This window comes from Aspergillus wentii, assembly GCF_001890725.1.
Source record: "Aspergillus wentii DTO 134E9 unplaced genomic scaffold ASPWEscaffold_6, whole genome shotgun sequence".
NCBI classification, from domain to species: domain Eukaryota; kingdom Fungi; phylum Ascomycota; class Eurotiomycetes; order Eurotiales; family Aspergillaceae; genus Aspergillus; species Aspergillus wentii.
Window position 1 is genome coordinate 1,244,645 of NW_024467837.1, and position 19,240 is coordinate 1,263,884.

The 19,240-nt window shown below is 45.6% G+C and overlaps 8 protein-coding genes across 8 annotated transcripts; 3 read left to right on the forward strand and 5 right to left on the reverse strand.

The window, feature by feature from the left end:
* Positions 1–497: 497 nt before the first annotated feature.
* On the forward strand, positions 498–1,517 carry ASPWEDRAFT_53134 (uncharacterized protein; the record flags this gene model as incomplete). The annotated part of the gene is made up of 3 exons (XM_040837834.1): positions 498–999; positions 1,143–1,235; positions 1,297–1,517. 3 exons carry the CDS (start codon positions 498–500, stop codon positions 1,515–1,517), a joined length of 816 nt encoding a protein of 271 aa, XP_040686768.1.
* ASPWEDRAFT_43150 (WW domain-containing protein) lies at positions 1,351–2,930 on the reverse strand. Its single transcript, XM_040835962.1, has 2 exons — positions 2,663–2,930; positions 1,351–2,589 (listed from the first exon to the last, which is right to left on the reverse strand). Exons 1-2 carry the CDS (start codon positions 2,746–2,748, stop codon positions 1,797–1,799), a joined length of 879 nt encoding a protein of 292 aa, XP_040686769.1. The 5' UTR covers positions 2,749–2,930; the 3' UTR covers positions 1,351–1,796.
* A 438-nt stretch (positions 2,931–3,368) lies between these two features.
* Positions 3,369–7,032, reverse strand: ASPWEDRAFT_137804 (WD repeat protein). Its single transcript, XM_040829367.1, has 2 exons — positions 6,710–7,032; positions 3,369–6,657 (listed from the first exon to the last, which is right to left on the reverse strand). The coding sequence occupies exon 2, from the start codon at positions 6,553–6,555 to the stop codon at positions 3,775–3,777; it is 2,781 nt and encodes a 926-aa protein (XP_040686770.1). The 5' UTR covers positions 6,556–6,657; positions 6,710–7,032; the 3' UTR covers positions 3,369–3,774.
* A 204-nt stretch (positions 7,033–7,236) lies between these two features.
* On the reverse strand, positions 7,237–9,005 carry pmp47 (putative peroxisomal membrane protein Pmp47). The gene is made up of 4 exons (XM_040835963.1): positions 8,867–9,005; positions 8,601–8,794; positions 7,810–8,543; positions 7,237–7,748 (listed from the first exon to the last, which is right to left on the reverse strand). Exons 2-4 carry the CDS (start codon positions 8,723–8,725, stop codon positions 7,630–7,632), a joined length of 978 nt encoding a protein of 325 aa, XP_040686771.1. The 5' UTR covers positions 8,726–8,794; positions 8,867–9,005; the 3' UTR covers positions 7,237–7,629.
* Positions 9,006–10,133: 1,128 nt separating this feature from the next.
* Positions 10,134–11,812, reverse strand: ASPWEDRAFT_174522 (Rab family GTPase YPT1; the record flags this gene model as incomplete). The annotated part of the gene is made up of 5 exons (XM_040831235.1): positions 10,134–10,328; positions 10,404–10,631; positions 10,685–10,732; positions 10,803–10,926; positions 11,778–11,812. The coding sequence occupies 5 exons, from the start codon at positions 11,810–11,812 to the stop codon at positions 10,134–10,136; spliced, it is 630 nt and encodes a 209-aa protein (XP_040686772.1).
* Positions 11,813–11,957: 145 nt separating this feature from the next.
* ASPWEDRAFT_115270 (M1 family metallopeptidase) lies at positions 11,958–15,357 on the reverse strand (the record flags this gene model as incomplete). Its single annotated transcript, XM_040828571.1, has 12 exons — positions 11,958–12,552; positions 12,583–12,825; positions 12,939–13,381; positions 13,437–13,507; positions 13,563–13,773; positions 13,832–13,857; positions 13,913–14,029; positions 14,089–14,206; positions 14,283–14,504; positions 14,571–14,995; positions 15,081–15,250; positions 15,323–15,357. The coding sequence occupies 12 exons, from the start codon at positions 15,355–15,357 to the stop codon at positions 11,958–11,960; spliced, it is 2,676 nt and encodes an 891-aa protein (XP_040686773.1).
* A 598-nt stretch (positions 15,358–15,955) lies between these two features.
* On the forward strand, positions 15,956–17,943 carry ASPWEDRAFT_137817 (TFIIH/NER complex subunit SSL1). The gene is made up of 3 exons (XM_040829368.1): positions 15,956–16,288; positions 16,390–16,725; positions 16,787–17,943. Exons 1-3 carry the CDS (start codon positions 16,065–16,067, stop codon positions 17,589–17,591), a joined length of 1,365 nt encoding a protein of 454 aa, XP_040686774.1. The 5' UTR covers positions 15,956–16,064; the 3' UTR covers positions 17,592–17,943.
* Positions 17,944–18,448: 505 nt separating this feature from the next.
* On the forward strand, positions 18,449–19,188 carry ASPWEDRAFT_43158 (DUF5572 domain-containing protein). The gene is made up of 2 exons (XM_040835964.1): positions 18,449–18,528; positions 18,585–19,188. The coding sequence occupies exon 2, from the start codon at positions 18,605–18,607 to the stop codon at positions 19,016–19,018; it is 414 nt and encodes a 137-aa protein (XP_040686775.1). The 5' UTR covers positions 18,449–18,528; positions 18,585–18,604; the 3' UTR covers positions 19,019–19,188.
* Positions 19,189–19,240: the final 52 nt, after the last annotated feature.

Consider the following 19,240-nt stretch of genomic DNA (forward strand, 5'->3'; position numbering starts at 1 on the left):
AAGAAAAGAAGAAAGGTAAGATAGAATATCTAGGGAGAAGGGAGATATAACTATATAGAGTATATATTATCTATATTCTAGCTAGCTAGGAGAGAGCTACCTTTACTACTATCTACCTTAACTAGATCCCTTTACTAGTCACTATCTATATAGTTTAATATAGGGGTCAGGGATTACTACTAAGATTTTAGGGGCAAATTTATAGTTAAAATATATTAGATATCTAGGGGTCAAATAGGTAGGCAGGGGTCAGATATGTGGTGTATCAGGGGGTGGGCGGGATTTCGCGTGAGATTTCGTGGGCTATGATATATGCTTGTACGCTATGGCAGATGCTTGGCACTCTCCTAGCTTTGACATGCCAATACTTCTCCAGTCTCACCTAGCAGAAGAACCCTTTCAGCAAAAAAACAACCACAACTTCAATCGATCAATCCCTTGTGGTCTCCAGTGCTGTATCTGATAATAATTCAATTGGAATTGCCCATATTTTCACCATGCTCTTGCCCCGACTATCTCTCTCCTCTCTCCTCTTCTCTCTCCTCGCAGCCACTACCGCAACAGCTTCCTCTTCCTCCCTCACCATCACTATCCCGCCATCCAACATTCTCCCCAACCCAAACGCCCTCCTCGCTGGCACCCATGCGACCCTCACGTCCCTCCCTTCCTCAGATCAGGAGAAGCATAATCATCCCCTGACCGCTCCGCTCACCCGATCCGCGACCTTCGTCTTCCGCCATCTCCCTTCGAAACTCGCCCAGCCCGAGTCCTACTTGCTAGATATTCGGTCAGCAGAGTACGTCTTCGCCCCATATCGCGTCGATATCTCGGCGGAGGGTATCGTGCTGGGTGTATGGGAGACTTTCCGGGGGAATACATGGGAGAATCGCGGGGCGGAGAAGTTTGTTGTCGACGTTGCAGCCAAGAAGAAGTCGACAGATGTAACAGTAGAAGCCAAAGTGCTGGCCAGACGGGGGTTCTATGAGGAACGAGCTAAATGTGAGACCCGTGCACCCCCCCCCCCCCCCCCCCCCCCCCCCCTCCCCCCCCCCCCCCCCCCCCCCCCCCCCCCTTTCTTGCACGACCGAATTGCCAGCTTCGCATTGTGACGGATGCTAACGAGAATAATGGTGGATTCATAGTCTCACCCCTTTCGTTGTTTAAAAACCCGATGATTTTGCTTGCTGTTGTGGCTCTGGGATTCACTTTCGGGATGCCAAAACTCATGGAAAATAGTATGTTTACTTTGATATCTAGAGGAAAATCGTCGTCTAATCTAGGTTCTTTTCCCTCTAGTGGATCCTGAATTCCGCGAGGAATTCGAGAAGCAGTCTCGCTCATCCCCAATTTCTGGCGCAAGCCGACAGGCCATGGGTGGCGGGGGTGCTGCAAACTTCGACCTAGCCGGATGGATGGCTGGTACAGCAGCACCCGGGCCAGTAGCAAGTGCAGATGCGCCTGCCCAAAGTGCAGCAAGTGGCAGGGAAAGCAGTGGTGCCACACGGAGAAGGGGTTAGATATGGCAGTTTTCAAAATACACATCACCAGGAACCGCTTATACATTAAGAATATGCCTTGAATTAATCCACACAACATATCGCGCAGAGTTCCAAGAAAAGACCCAAGACACAATTATGAACATCCATAATGGAAAGCCACAAGATATATAAGATATGGCCACACAAGTCTCATCCAGAGCTGAAGTCGTGGTAAGCCATAACGCATAAATCAATTAACAGATAAAGCAACCAAAGGTCCTTTCATATCCCTCAATAATACTACCACCCACTTCCACACTAGAAGTCACCACCACCAAAATCATCAAATCCACCGTCATCGTACCCACCATCATCGGGTGGCGGACCGTCATAGTCATGGTGATCACCAAAGTCTTCAGCCGCGTCTGCTAGCAGCATACCGCCTAGGAGACCACCGCCGACACCCAGTGCTGCAGCTCCTGCGGTTCCCATGCCATGTTTTCTTTGCGGCTGTTGTTGTTGTGCTGCACCATAGTAACCACCCTGGGCTGGGTACCCGGAATACCCATATCCTCCTGCTTGGGGCGAAGGGTAACCACCATAGCCTGGTTGGTAGCCATATTGTTGTGGTTGTGGCGGTGGCAGTGGCGGTCTGCCATAGCCTGCGTTACTGTTGCTCGAATGCTTGCCCATCAGCCTGCCTAATAGGCCTCTGCTACCACGCTGCTGCTGGTCTGGTTGAGGGTTTTGTGATACCGGCCTCTGTGGCGATAAATACCCCCCTGGCTGCGGCCCGGGACTTCCACTATAATATTCCGCGTTTGCACCGCGATTGGCAGGACTATGTCGGCCAGACCGGACGTCTTCCTCCGCCTGTAGTTGCGCTGCTAGCCGGGCGTCGCTTTCAATAGTATCTTCGACACGGGTCTGATTGTACGGATTATTTGAGCCCATAGCTTTCTTGTCACCAGATCCAACAAATGCAGATGAATTGACTGGTCCAGATTCGGTGTATGATGGTGGTGGTGCACTGGGTGGTTCATGGGCTTGCTGAGCTAGTCCCTCGGGACGTTCCCATTGTGATTTACCAGTGCGCAAGTTTATAAAGAACCTTTTTTTCAGAATAGTCAGTACTTGCTTGTGGTTATTTCTTCATATACGAACGGGAACAAGACTTCACTTACCATTGATTATATCGGTCATCAAATTGGGCCTTCCACCCTTCCGGAACGGAGGGCGGCGGAGGGCCAGGAGGCGGGGCAAATGACATCGGTGATTGGGTAAATCCTTGCAGAGGAAAGGGAAAAAAAATAAAGAGGGAAGGTTGCGTGATCAGGCAGGCTTCTTGATGAAATTTGATGATCTTGAAGCTGAAAAGATAATACGAAAAGGGAAAAGAAGAATGCCTCTGCCTAAGAAACACTGAATATATACTAACCGGTATGCATCTACCTGTCTAGTATCTAACCATAATCAAGATACATAGTCCCAATCGTAATGGTGGCGTAAATTATGGGTGAGTGCAGTGCCCCCATGGCGGTGCATGAACCACTCGATGTGATTGGCTCAATTTCTCGGATAGTCGGCATTCGAGCCACAGCAGACGGTTTTATTAATGACGTCATTGGATGGATCAAAAGAGAATCTGAATAGCCATCTTTCTTAGTCCTTACTATCATTACTAAGGTACGGAGAACCTAGAAATCTTCTAAGTTGCTATTTTTATTAGGGTGTTTAGGGTAGGATTAGGGTTTGTTAGACTCCATAGATGGGGGAAAAAATGGTATAGGTTAGAGATGAGGGACGAGGGTGAAATTTACTTAGCATCAAGTATAATCTCATCTCGCCAGTTGGCAGGTTGTTATGGTTTCAGTGTCAGCATGATAGCATCCCACGATAGAATATTTTGTATTTTGCAAATTGTATCTGGTGTACTATTACATGGAATTTGCTATTCATGCATTATACAGTAACAATACTAATTACTACCCTAACCTGGCTAAGCCAATTGTCAGTGTGCAAGATATTGTTATATTGCTACCTCTTCCTTCAAAGTTGATTGATAAAAGATTAAATTTAAAGCCATTATAATAGCCATTTCCCATCAATCTGTGACTGCTTGCTACTTACAAGGCGGTGCTCTGCTGACATCCACTGCCCGAAATTCACGTGTGACGCTCATAGATGTATGCAAAATTGATCAATAATCATCAATCCATCCAGGGATATTTCAACAGCAGTGTAGCATCTGCGGCATGCGGCAGCATTCAGCAAAGCCGAGGTTAGAGTTTAGACATCAATCAGCATTGTCCAAATTTGGATCAATATTGCCGCTTTCTGGCCACCAAAAATCATCATCCAGTAGTGTTTTAACGTCAGATAAATTGATTGGGTTTGATTGAACAGGGTCGGAAGTGCCTGCTGTGTCTGCCTTGCTTGATGAAACGGCATCATGCTCTGTATCAGTGTCCAATGTCAAGTCTATGACCTCAGGTTCTACACAGGTAATGATTGGCCTCGAGGCCTGTGCTTTTGCAAACCGTCGCTTGACATGATCTGTCAAAAGTGACGACATGGGACTATCCTCGTCATCACTGCAGAGATCGATGACATTGCCACTTGGGGAAGCTATTGTGCAAGAAATCACAGTTTCCCCTCTTTTCCTTTTTCTAACTTTTTGTTGCTGGTTGCGACTTCGGGCGAGCCGAACCTGTGCCTCTATATCTCTCCGAGATGGCATGTCCAGCTCTGCTCGATCTTTCTCATGAATATCAAGTTGGCGTATCTGATATTCCCTCTTCATATCAGTCTCCGCTAGTTTATCTGAAGGAGTATCTTTAGGGCGAGCCCAGGCAGCAAAGGGACCCCTGTAATGAGGTCCTTTACCAACCCCAAAAACAGGGTGCCGTGTGAGTTGTCCGGATGACAGTAATCTATTTGCTGTTTTGACACCAGACTCAGAGTCTGATTCAACCTCATGGCATGACTCATTTGCACGCTCGAAATTCATGTTCCAGTCTTCAGTGTTAGTCCATGGATCTGAGGATAACACATGGACTCCTCCAGCGGCATCCCCAATAAGGAGGTTAGACTTGTCTTGAGAAAAGGAGCCACACATGATTTCTTCCTGAAAGCTTATCATGTCTTTAACATGTACATCTTCAGGGGATCGGAGGACATTCCATCTCTTCACAACCCCATCTGAGGCGCCACTATAAAACTGATCAACACCATCGCCCCAGAGAGCCATCCTTACGCCGACATCCGCTTGTTCTCTGGGAAGGTTCTCATCTATCTGGTTAAGAGGGGTGTCGTGTTCAAGTTTGTGAAGAATAGTATCAGGTTTGCGATAATCCCAAACATATGTGATGCCATCAGTACAGCTAGCAGTCACATAGTTCGAGTTTGTTGGACAGAATGTTATATCGTTGATGTCCAGTGCAGGACAATCATATTCGATGAAACTCATTTTAGATCCAAGCGGGTCATAGAGACGGACAACAGACCTGGCACCTGTAGATCGACTGTGGACTGTAGAGCTTGCTGTTGCAAAAACTGGCAACGACGGATGCCATTGGATATCAAATATATTTTGGGAATTTGGTGTCAGTGGTTCAGGAGTCACTGATGATTCATTGACCTTCCACAGTGCAAGAAGACCATTTTGCGGCACACCATCTTCCTTATCCGACATTCCTGCTACCAACAAATCCTTTGTCGCTGTAACAGTCCCCCATGCTAATGAAGTTGGCACAAACTCAATGCCTTTACCATGTCGATGCCTTTTTGGTAGTTCAAGAGGGCAGTACTCCGACATCTTAATGTCCCATAACCCGATGGTGTTGGTGCCAGTGGCCAAAATATTTTGGTCAAAGTTTGAGCGAGCCATAACCTGCACCTTGGACGTATGCTCCAGAGTCTTGAAGCAAAATGCACTATTGCCACGAGGTTTAGAAATATCCCACAACTTGACTGTTTTATCGTAGCTTGCAGTAAAGAGTGTATTATCGAACCATTGCATAGCAGTAACACTCATAAATAAGCGAGGATCAGTGATATTTTGATGGGATGCAACAGTTGGAGTGGGCCGAGCGATGGAATGATCAGGAAGCTCCCTTAGTGAATTGTTTGTTAAGTTACCAAGCAATAGATTGTTGCCTCGGTTGTATAGCATATTATGCTCATCACACTGGGCAGTAGCCCCTGCTGCAAATTTGGTACCATCAGGTGACCAAGCCATAACGATCACATCATTTGATGCGCCCTTCCAAGATTTTGATATATTGAAGTCCTGTGTTAAAGAGGCACGTAGCTTTCGACCCACATCTAGCCCTAATTCACGACCCTGGAGGAGCCTGTTAAGTGTGCTAGATTTTTGTAATTCTCTGCAGGGTAAGGTGTTTCCATTCGCATTGACACTCCGAGCAGCCTGTGGTCTTGGACGGGGCGATGATTCTTTAACATGATCTTGGCGAAATTTTGTTGCGCTTTCGGTAGAGTATCCCATGCTATTATCACAGTTTTCTCCGTCCGAATCAGGGTCACCGATATCTAACTTCTTGTAATAATTCGTTGGCCCTGTTCTTGACCGGCCGGAGCGTCGTGTTGTTGGAGTTCTTGACATCTCTCCTGTTGGTGGTTTAGACTTTGAAGAATGTGAAGACGACAGGTTTCGTTTAGCATGTGGAGCTACCAATGCCTGCCGGTTTGGACTTTCCGTGGAACACATTGACCTGTTCCTGCTAGTGGGCAAAATGACAGCTACCCTATGAGAGGGCTCCTCTGGTATCTCAAATGAAGATGATCTAGCAGACTGCGGAGATTCTCTCTGATGTTGTGAAAGTGATCTTCTTAGTGGCCCATGTGAATTGATGACAGCATCTAGATTACAGCCTTCTGCATCAGACCTTTGAGATTCCTGAGATGAATTTCCCATAAACTTTTTGAGCAGGAGCTGTGCCTGATAGTTGATGTATGTATCCTCTGAATCACATCGCGAACGACCTGACGTGTACTGGTGTGCATGCATCTCAGACCTAAAACCCTGGCCTTTCAAACCAGAAAATCTTTGGGGCATTATAAGCAGTAGAGAAATATGAGATGTTCTGGAATCTAGTGGTTACTAGAATATGTTTCCTTTCTGATGTATTAATGAGAGCGCCGGGCGTCTAAACTCCGACTGCGACTGAATATCAGTGTCTGGTAAAGTTGAAGTAAGGGAGATTACTGACTGAATTAGGGCTCTAATTTATATAAATCTTAAACGACGTGATGGCACTGAATCTAAATCCTGATGTTGATTTGGCAAAGCCTTCAGTGCAGTCGTTCAGGACAGTAATATGAAAGATCTTGAGAAGTGAACAGTCGTCGAAGGCATTAATTAAACCAAATAGATGAAATAAAAAGCAAGAGCGCTGGCAATAGGTATCAGAGATGAGAAGTGAATGGCTTAATAAGAGCAAGTGCTATGGTGAGGGAATCAAAGGCACCTTACTCTCAAGTGTTCCCTGGAAAAGAAACTTGATATCCCCAACTTCCATGAAGCCGCACGTTGCAAGAGACGCGTTGACGCGAATCTTGCCTGTCTGAAGTGCTATACTCTAAAATAGAAGGCGGTCAGTTCCAATGTGGGGTTGCTATATAAGCCCGCTTTAATTATATTTAGTTGGTTACAGGGGTATGGAGTAGTTAAGGTAGTATAATAGTACTTTGAGCAGGAGATCATCTACATTCTACACATGTCTGTAAATATACCCAGAAAAGAAAACATCATCACTGGAGAATTCAAGTACTATAATGAACCAAAGAAAGTATTATAAGAAAAAGATGACATCATATGACTTCAACTCCTTCATATATATTATCATACATTGAAACTCTTATTTTACCCACAGACAAAAGGGTAAGCAAAATAACAAATGTCCTTTAGCAGAAAAGCCTTTGGGATGTTGTGACCTCTGTTATAATTATGAAGGGTAAATAAGTTCTGATTACATGGTGCTTCATAAAGCATGCCCGATATGTTTGGAGTGGCTGATTATAGTATTCCGTCAAGAAAATTCGAACTGAGATAGTCAAAGGCTTTGAACTTCTTCAATTAGCCTTGAAGAATTTGTATTTAGAAGAACTATTTCAAGAGTAAGCATCTTGATTACTTTGAAACAGTGCGTCCTCTCTTTCGAGCTGAAACCATCATGTCATAAAGAACGTCCTTGAAAGCGAACAAGAACGCCGCGGTAATTGCACTCTGGGTCACTTTCGGTCCAATGCCTACATATGCAAACATGATGAGTCTAGGTCGCATAATAGTCGCTTGACGGATTTATCTTACCTTTGTAAAGTCCCACATATCCCTCTTCTTTGATAATTCTCTTCAAGCTTCCGTTCAAACTTTCCTTGGGACCATCCTTGCTAGCGACGTGCATCCGACTTTTGATCGTGATATAAGGGTATGTGATGGAGGTCGCCAATATCTTGCCTAGGGCACCAAGGTAGAAAGCATCTTTGGGAGTCACACGCCTGCGGCGTTCCAAAACATTCTTCAACTGCTCGAAAATGGTATATTGAAGAATGGGGTTTATCACCAGGATCAATGCCGGTAGAACACCGGCAAAGAGTGCCTTGGGCCCCTCTTGATGGAGCAGGTCCATCAGAGTGCTAATCGTTGATGGTCGTGTTTTCTTAGCCGTCGTGCTGGGCAGCGTTTGCTCCTCGGACTCGGATTTACGAGCTGTCATCCTGGTGTTAATCACCCAAATGGGGTTTGTAATCATGACCGTTGCACTTCCAGCGATGGCTCCAGCAATCATTGATTCAACTGCCGTGAGCTTCTTCGAAACGCGACCTGCTTTGGCAGCTGCTTTCTCGAAGGCTGCCCGAGTCCACTCATACCAATAGTAATATACGAAATTGGTGACGCTAATACCAAATACAGCGGACTCAAGACCCGAGTAGAGTCCTGTGATTCCCTCCCGCTGAATAATACGGCGGACGGCATCGGAGGTCGTGGAATGGGCACGTTTGGACTCGACCTGTGCTCTGGTTGATAAAGTTATAAGAGGATAGCTGTAACCAAATGACATTAGCGACTTTATTCGGGATGGGATTAAGTAATGTGCGCACGTTAGAACCATCGAGAGAATACCACCCCCGGCACCGGCTAATGCATGCGCTATATTGTCGCTCTGTTGGGCGGCTGCTGATGCTGCAGTCGCCTTCTTCTGCGCTTCGACTCTGGATTGAGACATGTGGGCGATGAAAATAGATAAGCAAGGGGTCGAGCTGGAGGACTAGATAGATGTAGATGTTCGATGATACTTCAAAGTGGGAGATTGAGTAAGTATGAGGACTGGCAAAATGGTCTTCATGAAACCGCTGAAGGACCTTACCGTAAAGGAAAGAACAAAAACAAGTAGATATCCAGCAATGTTGAGTAAAACGATGGAAATGGAGAACAGGAGAATATGGGGATGACCAGAGTTAATTTCGACTGTTTGTGAGCAAGGCCCGATAATGATTCGGCTTGAATAATGGGGATGATTTGATTTCCATGACGTTTGCCGAAACCTGTGCCTCGGCTGATGAACCCCCTCCTCCCCGAAAGTACCTAACATGTACAGGTCAACAGGCGCAGTCTCCACGATTCGCATCGATGATCATACTGAAGCATTACAGAAATATGGTAGTCCCCTTTTCAATATACTTAGCTATCTGAAGTTTGTTAATCTCGTGTCTACTATTACTCTATACCTTACTACCGGGGCATCAACAATGCCTCTGGGTAGCGCGAGGTCGGTCGTCATTTCCTTTGTCCACGGTTCACACACACACAAAAAAAAAAAAAAAAAGAAAGAAAGAAAGAAACGGGTATAAAGCTGATTACAAGGCCGAGGCTAGCTTCAAGAACCTAGGAATTCAGTTTGCTCATGTTCACCTCATAGGTAGCTGGTAAGCCCTTGCTATCACTTCCATGTTGCATGTGAAAACCCAGATCAGTTTCCCTTAAAGGGGGGGGATGCTTATTAAAACAACACATTCTTCCACCACTACCCCAGGGGTATAGGGGAAATAAATAAGATAGATAAACAAGCACCACACTGTACTAACCTTAAAACCTCTTTTCCAATGCAGTATACGTTCCTACCTACACCTTAGAACAGTATTAAGGATTTGAGATGTAAGTTATAGGATTCACAAGCTGATATAATAGCACCAGATAAAAAATCCTCCCCAGACATTCTTTGAGTTCTTTCCATTAACCCATTTCACAAAATACGCAAGGAATCCAACCTACAAAAGATAACGAGAATATGAAGGGGAAAGCAATGTAGAGATGCGACAGGAAATGGGGGAAATGATAAAAAGGAAAAAGAAGCAACAGCAGTAATCACATTAGGAGATGAGACAGAAAAGGACAAAACGCAAGCCGTCTAAAGCATGGTGAAAGAAAAAGAATAGAAAGTATTCCCAGCGGCCGTCTCCCAACGATAGAAAGAATAGGTGGCCTTAACCAGTATTGTTCAACTGATGCTGGATTTCAGTAGGCAGTTCAACAGGCCTGGTCACCATGACCTTGCCAATGGGGATTTCTATTCACGAGGCATAAATTTCGCCAAGAAGCATAGCATATCACACCACAGGTCGAAATAAGTTCATCTAGCAGCAACCGCCTGCGGATCCAGATTGAACGCCCTGGCCCTGACCGACCTGCACAGTCGGCTTGTTGTTGACTGTTGCGGTTCCCATACGCTCTTTGATCTGTCTTGCCATGGTCAAGAAAGCCTGCTCAACATTAGAGGCGTTCTTGGCGGAGGTTTCAAGGAAGGGGATTCCGAGGCTATCAGCAAATTCCTAGATTGCAAAAAGCGCAAGTCAGCATCCAGGTTGATCTCAGCCCAGACAGGGGACAGCAGCACAAGTGCGCACCTTTGCCACGGTGTATTCCACAACTTTCTTGTCCTCCATATCGCTCTTGTTGCCAACAAGCAGTTTGTTCACACCCTCAGTTGCATAGCGGTCAATTTCTTGGAGCCACTGCTTGACATTGTTGAATGAGTCCATGTCGGTCACATCATACACAACGCAGATACCATGAGCTCCACGGTAGTAGGATGATGTTATGGTACGGAAACGTTCCTGGCCTGCAGTGTCCCACTAAACCTCTTGTTAGTTGTGTAAATCTACCCGTGTGTGGAAGTCGTCCATACAATTTGAAGTTTCACGGTCTTGCCATCCAGCTCAATAGTGCGGATTTTCTGCCATGGAACTAATTAGCACCAGAAATCAATGATTTCTTTTGATGATAGAACGATGGCAGTCACGTACAAAGTCCACACCGATGGTGGAGATGTAGCTTTCTGTGTAGGTATCATCGGCAAATCGAAGCAGCAGACAAGACTTTCCAACACCAGAATCTCCAATAAGCAAGAGCTTGAAGAGGTAGTCGTATCTAAATCAAAGGTTAGAATAATAAAAGATAGAGTCGCTTGTCGTTTATCTCCGCCGAAGGAATGGGGGGTCGAGAGGTGGAGCTACTCTGATGATCGCCAGTGCAGTTAGAAATCTCTAATCGTCAAACAATAAAAGTATGGAGAGATATAAGGAAGAAGAAACTCCTTGCTGGAGTAAGAAAAAGGGACATATGGCGCACCCTGGTGAACCATGTCCAGAACGGAGGTAAACTGAAGACTTACCACTCGGGATTCATGATGAATAGAATAGGGATGTCTATTTGACTGGTGCAATAACGTCGTTCGAGTAGGAGGACGAAGGGGAGAAGAAGAAGCTAGACTACAAGGAGATGGAAGGGGGGGGAACAGTGGCAGTTAACTGATGTAAGTGTTGCCTGAAAGTGGTTTATTTGATGAACTTCAGCGGCGACCAGAAATGGCGGTTGCGTTGCTGAGTGCAGGAGAGCAGGCGAGCCCAGCGTGCAGGTTCCCTAGTCGGGGTCCGTCTGTGACCGTTTCACGTTCGCCCCCAGACCCAAGCCCCGTTCAAGCCTAGCGCTTCGACAGAGGTTAAACTTCCACCTAACGCACTTCTTGGTAATGTTCTACCTTGACGTACCTAGTTTATTACAGATCTTTTTCTGGAGCCGATCGAGTTGACTGCGATTGTATGGTTGGTTTTTATGATACCTAGACTAAATTCTACCTTAGCCTTACATACAACTGCAACTTGCAGGCTTTTACTATGTTCATAAAGATACATAGCCATTCCCCCAAGTGCACGTCTCGGGTCCCGTGCATACACCTTAACACCTCGTGCAAAAATATGTAGCAGTAACTTGCGTCTTACGGAGTGCTCAGGTGATCTGCACTCATGACCTCCATGACATATCACTCTTGGAAATAGTTGAAATCCGATGCAGAAAAGCAAAGAGCTACCTAGATAAATATCATTGAATCAAGTAATAGTAACTCTTCCAGCATATGTCGGTAAAGATTCGCCTGAGTGACTGGAAACTGAACATTACGATCAAGCGTAGCCGTGAGCTTGAAGCCATGCCAGAACCAGCTTCTCGTCCCGTTCCTTATAACGTGCATTGGTCCGGATGCAATCCGACACGATAACCAGCGCGCGGTCATAAGCACTTGTGTCCCTGCCCTGGAAAAATGAAGCGATCTCAACCCCAACCTGCTGGTCAGCGAACTTCGAAAGACCCATTCGCACGAAACGCTCGAAGACCACATTGTTTGTAGACAATCGAGCCTCAACGGTACTCCAGTTGTTCTTAAGATATTCCCACAGGAGATGTCGAACCGTGGAGTTTGCAGCCAGGGAGACTGCACCGGTGTGCGTATCCTGTATGGCCACTTTGTCTGAAAAGACAAAATCCAGATATTCATTCACAAGACCAGCATCTTTGGTGCGGCCAAGGGCGGCCAAGCATATCTCCTTGCCATCAACAGAATCAGTCTTGAGATATTCCTCTTTGACAGCGTCGTACTCCTTGCGACCACCTTCCGAAATAGCGATTCCAAAAATTGCCGAACGCAGGTTGGTATGTACGGCAGATTTATCTTTGCCAGTAGCCCACAGCTCGAAGCGTCGTTTGGCTTCGGAGATTATGCTGAAATGTCGCGTCAGTAGGATTATTTACATATTGTATGAATAGCGGGGATAAACTTGCCTCTCATGGCCTGCAACGCCAGCCATTGAAATCAATAGCTTTCGAAGCTGCACATTAAGATAACCCTCATCAGGTTTAAACTCCCAGCCGATCTTCTCAGCAGCGGGACCTGCCAATTCGCGGGTAAACTTCTTCAGACTAGCAGCCACCGATTCGCTTTTAGAAAAGACGGAGCGTAGATTTGCAACGGACGAAGAAATCTGAGACCAAACCCTATTAGAATGAGCTGTTAGAATGGCTGCTGAGGATTTTGGAAAAAGGGTTTAAAAAAAAAAAAAAAAAAAAAAAAAAAAAAAAAAAAAAAAAAAAAAAAAAAAAAAACTAACAAATAATTCTGTTCGCCCTTGAAACCCTCCAAAAGAGCCAATAATGCAGCGGATGTTCCTTCACCGGACACAGCAAGAGCAGCAGCGTCTCCAATAAGACCAATCTTATCCTCGGTACTCAACAAATCAAGGGATTGGCCAAGTTTCGCTAAGCGATCAGCGGGGTAGTTAGTCCGATAGAAACCTGAGAAATCCTTATTAATCTTGTAGAAAGAATCCTGGCCGACACCGCTGACAGTATCAGATTTTGAGACGAGTGCACGCGAGTTGACTTCTCTTTTATTCGTGCCTGGTTTTATGCCTAGTGGGATCCACCAAGTTGTTTCATCCTCTTCGGGTTTTGCATCTCCTGTTGATAAGAACCTATTTTGGCGAATGCTGATTTGCCCAGGCTCCTCCGCAACAGTAACGACCGGAAAGCCGATTTTTCGAATCCAGGGATCCTTCACCACATTAATTAAACGAAGGGATATTATATTGGGGTGCCTCTTGACTCACCATGAAACTATTGACGTCCTGGTTCGAAGCTTTGCTGAGAGCTGACCAAAGATCATTTGTAGTGGCATTTCCTGAAAGATCAGCGACAATTCTTTTAAAATAACTATTTTCCACGGTTAATCTTACCATAAGCATGGGTTTTCAGGTACTGAGCCACACCGCGGAGGAATGTTTCACGACCAAGATGATCACTCAGCATGCGAATCACCGAGCTTCCCTTGAGATAGCTTATATGGTCGAAAATCTGGTCAACCTCTAGAGCATTTTTGACTGGTACTTCAATAGGATGAGATGCTCGCAACGAGTCGAGCTGGAACGCTTGTTGGACACCTTCAGCCTATGCAATGGTCAACCTCTTTCTAAGAAAAGTCATAATTACCTCGGGCATTGCGTACAACAAACTGAGACCATATATCCCATTCTGTTCCAGTCAGTTTGTCTATAATAGTTACTCATGCAGTAAGGCAGATACGTACCAGGATAGAAATGATCAACAGCAAGCCAACCGACCCAGGTTGCGAAACCCTCATTCAGCCAAAGTTCGTTCCACCAATCCATCGTCACAAGATTGCCAAACCATTGATGGGCCAGTTCTAGAATTCAATGTAAGACAAGCAATCGCATCTGCTGGGTATTTAAAAGTTAAACTAACCATGTGCGACAACATACGCGATGCGATTCTTATATCTGGTATCCGATTTGCCCTCGTCAAACAAGACAGCGGTTGTCCGGTACGTTACAAGACCCCAATTCTCCATAGCACCCATAGCCTAATTTAAAAGAGGAGGGGGGGGGGGAGTAAGTAAAACATCCAATTACCAAGGAACAAGAACGTATATCACTTACAAATTCATGAACGGCAAGTAAATCTGCCTTGGGCAGGGGATACTCGACTTCAAAAACCTCCGAGAAGTAGTCGACTGTGCGATGAGCACATTCTAAGGCAAAGCGCGCTTGTTCTTTGAGACCTTTCGTGGTGTACACACGAACGGGAATACTCTTGCCCTTGTACTTGCGCTGTGTCATTGCCTCAACATAATCGAAGTCACCAACCGCCCACGCAAGAAGCTACATAATTTTCACTGGTTAGTCTCATAGAAAAATATAAATATAGATCTTGGAGCATAAGCTGACATAAGTACTCATCACTGGAGTTCTCTCAAACGATACAAATTTGAGACCTGGTTCGCTTCCCTGCCTTTCGGACTTGATAGGCATGTTGCTAAGCGCAGTTTGTCCTTGGGGGACTTCAATCTCGAAGTCAAATGTAGCTTTCAGATTCGGCTCGTCGAAACATGGGAAAGCTCTCCGTGCGTCACAGGACTCGAATTGGGTACTCAGCATGTAGTGGAAGTCGCCCTCCTTGGGGGTGTCCGGAGATGGCTCTGCCACAGGCTTATACTTTGACCGGTAGAATCCCGTCATAGCATTGTTCATAGTCCCAGTGAAGCTGATAGAGAGTATGGTATCCGAGGGTGTGATTTCTTGCGGGAACTTAAAAGCCACTCGCTCTGATTTCTTGTCATAGGTTATCTCGGAAGCCTTGGTCAATTTAGTTCCTGCGCATGTATCATCAGTGAGCTGAATGGCCAGGGAAAGATACAAAGAAATATCTAATAATCGGGGCTGCGCTCAAAGACTGACCATCGGTCCCAAATATCTCGGCATCTTGAACCTCAATTTCCTTTGAATTCAGCACGATTTCCGCCGTTGGGCGGGTAATTTTTGTATCTATCTTAAGGATACCCTTGTAACCCCAGGAGCCACCAAGCTGTAAGTCAAAGAGAGAAATATTATAATGAAGCGGTTTGGCTCTGTTCTTAGTTAGCCATGCTCATGTAGTTCTATGTGGACTAAACATCTCTTTGGGGGCAATAATGACTTACGCATCTGGAAGAATTTCCCTGTCCTTAGATGCCATTGTGTGTGCTTCAGCAGAACAATATCTTACAAGAGAGTGTGGTACACCAGGTTTGAAAGAATGAAAAGGAAATGCGCGTGGGGAGTGAGAGCAGAACGGAGAGCGGGAGCGTGAGGAAGCGAAGGAGGGGGAGGGGCGGAGGAAGGAGACTGGCCGGACGGAACGATAGATTGGATGACACCGGATTGCTTGAGCAGTTCCGCCAGCGCATCTGGTTGACGCGATTGACCTTCTCCCCCACATTTGTTGGATGCTTTGTCCTCCCACGGTTATCCTCGGATCATATAATGATGAAATTGACCGGACAGAGCTTCCCAAACTAAGGAACAAAGATAAACAGATAGCAGGATGGTGTAAGATTAGGGACTGAGAAAATGAGAAAATGAGGGGGGGAAAATACACTGTAATCCGTTACGGAGTAGTTGGGGAAGCTCTTGACAGTAGTTGGTTAGGCACGATACAAAAGTACTGAAACTTACGGCGCTCGGAGCTAGGTTGGTAGGTTGGACTGCGGGTAAGGCAAGGTACTCCGTACTCCGTGGTTACCTAAGGTACATACCTTGTTCGATAAATTGGATGTACTGTCGGTACTAAGTGGAAACTCCGTAGTACTCCATAATAATATTCCGTAACTTTAAAAAGTGATTTTGACCATCAACCATCATACATATCGCCCCCCATATAGCTCTCCTCACTCCTCCACGAAAATGGCCGATTCCGATGATGAATATATTGGAGAAATTACGGATGAGGAAGACATTGCTTTGCAAGGGTCTCGAGGGGGGCCACCTGTTTCCCGTTCAAAAAGGAGGAAACAACGCGGAGGTGCGGAATGGGAGGTCTCAAGAACTTGGGAGACGTTAGTCGAAGGTGCAGACGGCACGATCAGCTCTACAGTTGACGGGCTTCTCGAGGCTGGAAAAAGAAAGAGGTGAGCTTGGTCAGAGAATGAAACTTGCTCCTATCGTGCCTTTAGAATCAAGGATGATGGCAGATATAGGATCGTGATGCTGAGCTGAAGGCTTGTTGCAGACTTCTTAGAGACACAACTCCACTGCAGCGTGGCATAATCCGACATTTGATTCTTATCCTAGATCTCTCACAATCCATGTTGGAGAAAGATCTACGCCCAACCCGATACCTTCTTACTCTTCGATATGCCCAAGAATTTGTGAGGGAGTTTTTTGAGCAGAACCCTATCTCTCAACTAGGTGTCCTTGGTCTAAATGATGGCTTGGCAATCAGAATAAGTGATATGAGCGGCAATCCCACCGAACACATTAGTGCCATACAAACACTCAGAACCCAGGACCCAAAGGGTCTACCAAGTTTGCAAAATGGACTTGAAATGGCTCGTGGTGCCCTCTTGTGAGTCTTATAATCATATACAAACTATATCATTGAGGAAAATTAACTCATGTCCCAACAGTCATACTCCAAGCCACGGCACGCGAGAAGTCCTTATCATTTTCGGTTCCCTCCTTTCCTCTGATCCTGGTGACATTCATCAAACAATAACCACCCTCATTAATAATAAAATACGAGTTGGGATTGTTGGCCTTGCTGCTCAGGTCGCAATATGCCGTGAGCTCTGTGCCAAAACCAATGGCGGCGATGACACCGCCTATGGGGTGGCACTAAATGAGCAACATTTTCGTGAATTAATGATGGATGTAACCACGCCACCAGTTACATACTCCCAAAAACAATCTGCAAGCTCCCTATTGATGATGGGATTTCCATCTCGTACGGTTGAAACCTGCCCCTCTCTTTGCGCCTGCCATTCGAACCCTTCTTGCGGGGGGTATTTATGCTCACGTTGCAGCAGCAAAGTCTGTGGTCTTCCTGCTGAATGCCCTTCCTGTGGTCTCACATTGATTCTTTCAACTCATCTCGCTCGGTCTTACCATCATTTATTTCCTCTAATGAATTGGGTAGAGGTTCCATGGCAGCGTGCCTCGCGAAGCTCTGCATGCTTTGCCTGCGGTATTGCATTTCCTCCCGTCCCTTCCAAGGAGCAATGGCAAACAACAGAGAACCATGCCAGGGGAATTAGCGTGAGCAGTCGATATGAATGCACTGCGTGTGAGCATCATTTCTGTATTGATTGCGACCTCTTTGCTCATGAAATTGTGCATAATTGCCCTGGCTGTCAAAGCAAAAACACACTGCCACTAAAAATTAATTCTGCTAAGAGCCACACAGGTACAGACCAAATGGATACTACAGTGTAGCTTTTGCTGTCTTTTTCTTTTGAAGGTGAAATTATTCATATAAATAGGTACTGCATGGTTTGGCGTTGGTTAGGCTTATGGTAATAATGCTTCTTTTTAGAAATAGTATTAAGTAGAAAAGGCAGACAGCACTCCTGTGGGCAAGTATGAGTCCAAACCGTACGCGGAATTTCAAGTTATGGCTGTTATGGCTCTCAAGAATTCCCTAAAATGTGACCTGCTCAAACAAGATAAGTGGAGGTCAATACGTTGATGATCATGCCAGTAAACCAGCATTGAATAAGTCACTACCACAGACCAAAGCATCTTCAATAAAAATCAGAATATGGGCAGAAGATTTTGAATATAGGAGTGCAGATTCATTAATGATCATTACAAAGGTAACATTGATACAGTGTGCCTATACTCAATGCTACCTAGAAGGTACATGGAGTGAATACAGAGTACTGTACTAGCTCCATTTGGATACGTCACTTTTACGTCTCCATGGGCCTCGGCTATTACTGCTCCTGTACGGAGTTGTTGCACCGCCAGCCACATTGAGTCCTCGAAAAGACAATAGGTCTCGTCTATAAGCAAATACTTGACCGAAAACAGGTGCTTCAGAAAGCTTTTACTCCTAGCCTGACAGAAGTTTGATATTCACACGAAAACCCATGAGCCCATGAGCCCCACCCATCATGAACGATCTCTCTTCGACTCAACCGTCAAATCAAGCCACAATGGTAGATTCGGCTGGCAAAGAGCGTCATATAAAATACTCTCCATCAGAAAGTGATATTTTTGGCAGACTCCAGTCATATCCTTTCATTACAGATCTTGAATTTGCGAACGGCCTTTCGATAATCCTCGGTCACCCAAACACCCCCGCATCTGAAGCCGAGATCAATAGAGAGGATGATCTAGTTTTGCAAGCAAAATGCTTCTATTTCTCACGGTGTGTGGCTTTCGTTATGCTAGCAGCAAGATGCTGATGCACTTCCATCTTGACAGTTATGTTGCAATACATACTAATGCTCATTGTGTTGTTCTCCTGTAGAAAACAGAAGCTCACGACGCCGCTTAATTTCGCGGCATATAAGTCCTGGAGTGCATCGAATACGCAAGAAGAGCCACCATACTTGAAAGAAAGCAGTGCAGATGGGTTGCCTCAACGGGGTATATCTGCGCCGGCCACCGAGTCATCTCTGTCTAGACCAAATGCCCTTGATAGCCATGCTCCATCATACGTACCGGAACCTACTTATCCATCTTCTTTTGCGCATATTGTTGAACTCATTACCACGGGGCAACCGATACCTGGAATTCAGCAAATACCGAACACCGTACTAACAGGCCATGACATCTCAAGTGCAAAACCGAGGAGACTAAAGCCGTGGGAAAAGGAATGTGACGATGCAGACAGATTGTTGGGGAATGATATATGAGGGATGTGAATTACCATGATTGTCAGTGGAGATGGAGCTTTGAATAGGTAAGGACTTGGAGAAATTGTGCCTATGGTAGAGCACCGACGAAAATAGTTCCAAGAAAAATACTATGCGCCCTCTTGCCCAGATCATTCTGGAAGTTATTTCAGACAAAAGCGTACTATTACAACTTACACTACATTGGATAAAGAGCGATACAGCAGGGGCTCATTTTCTGGC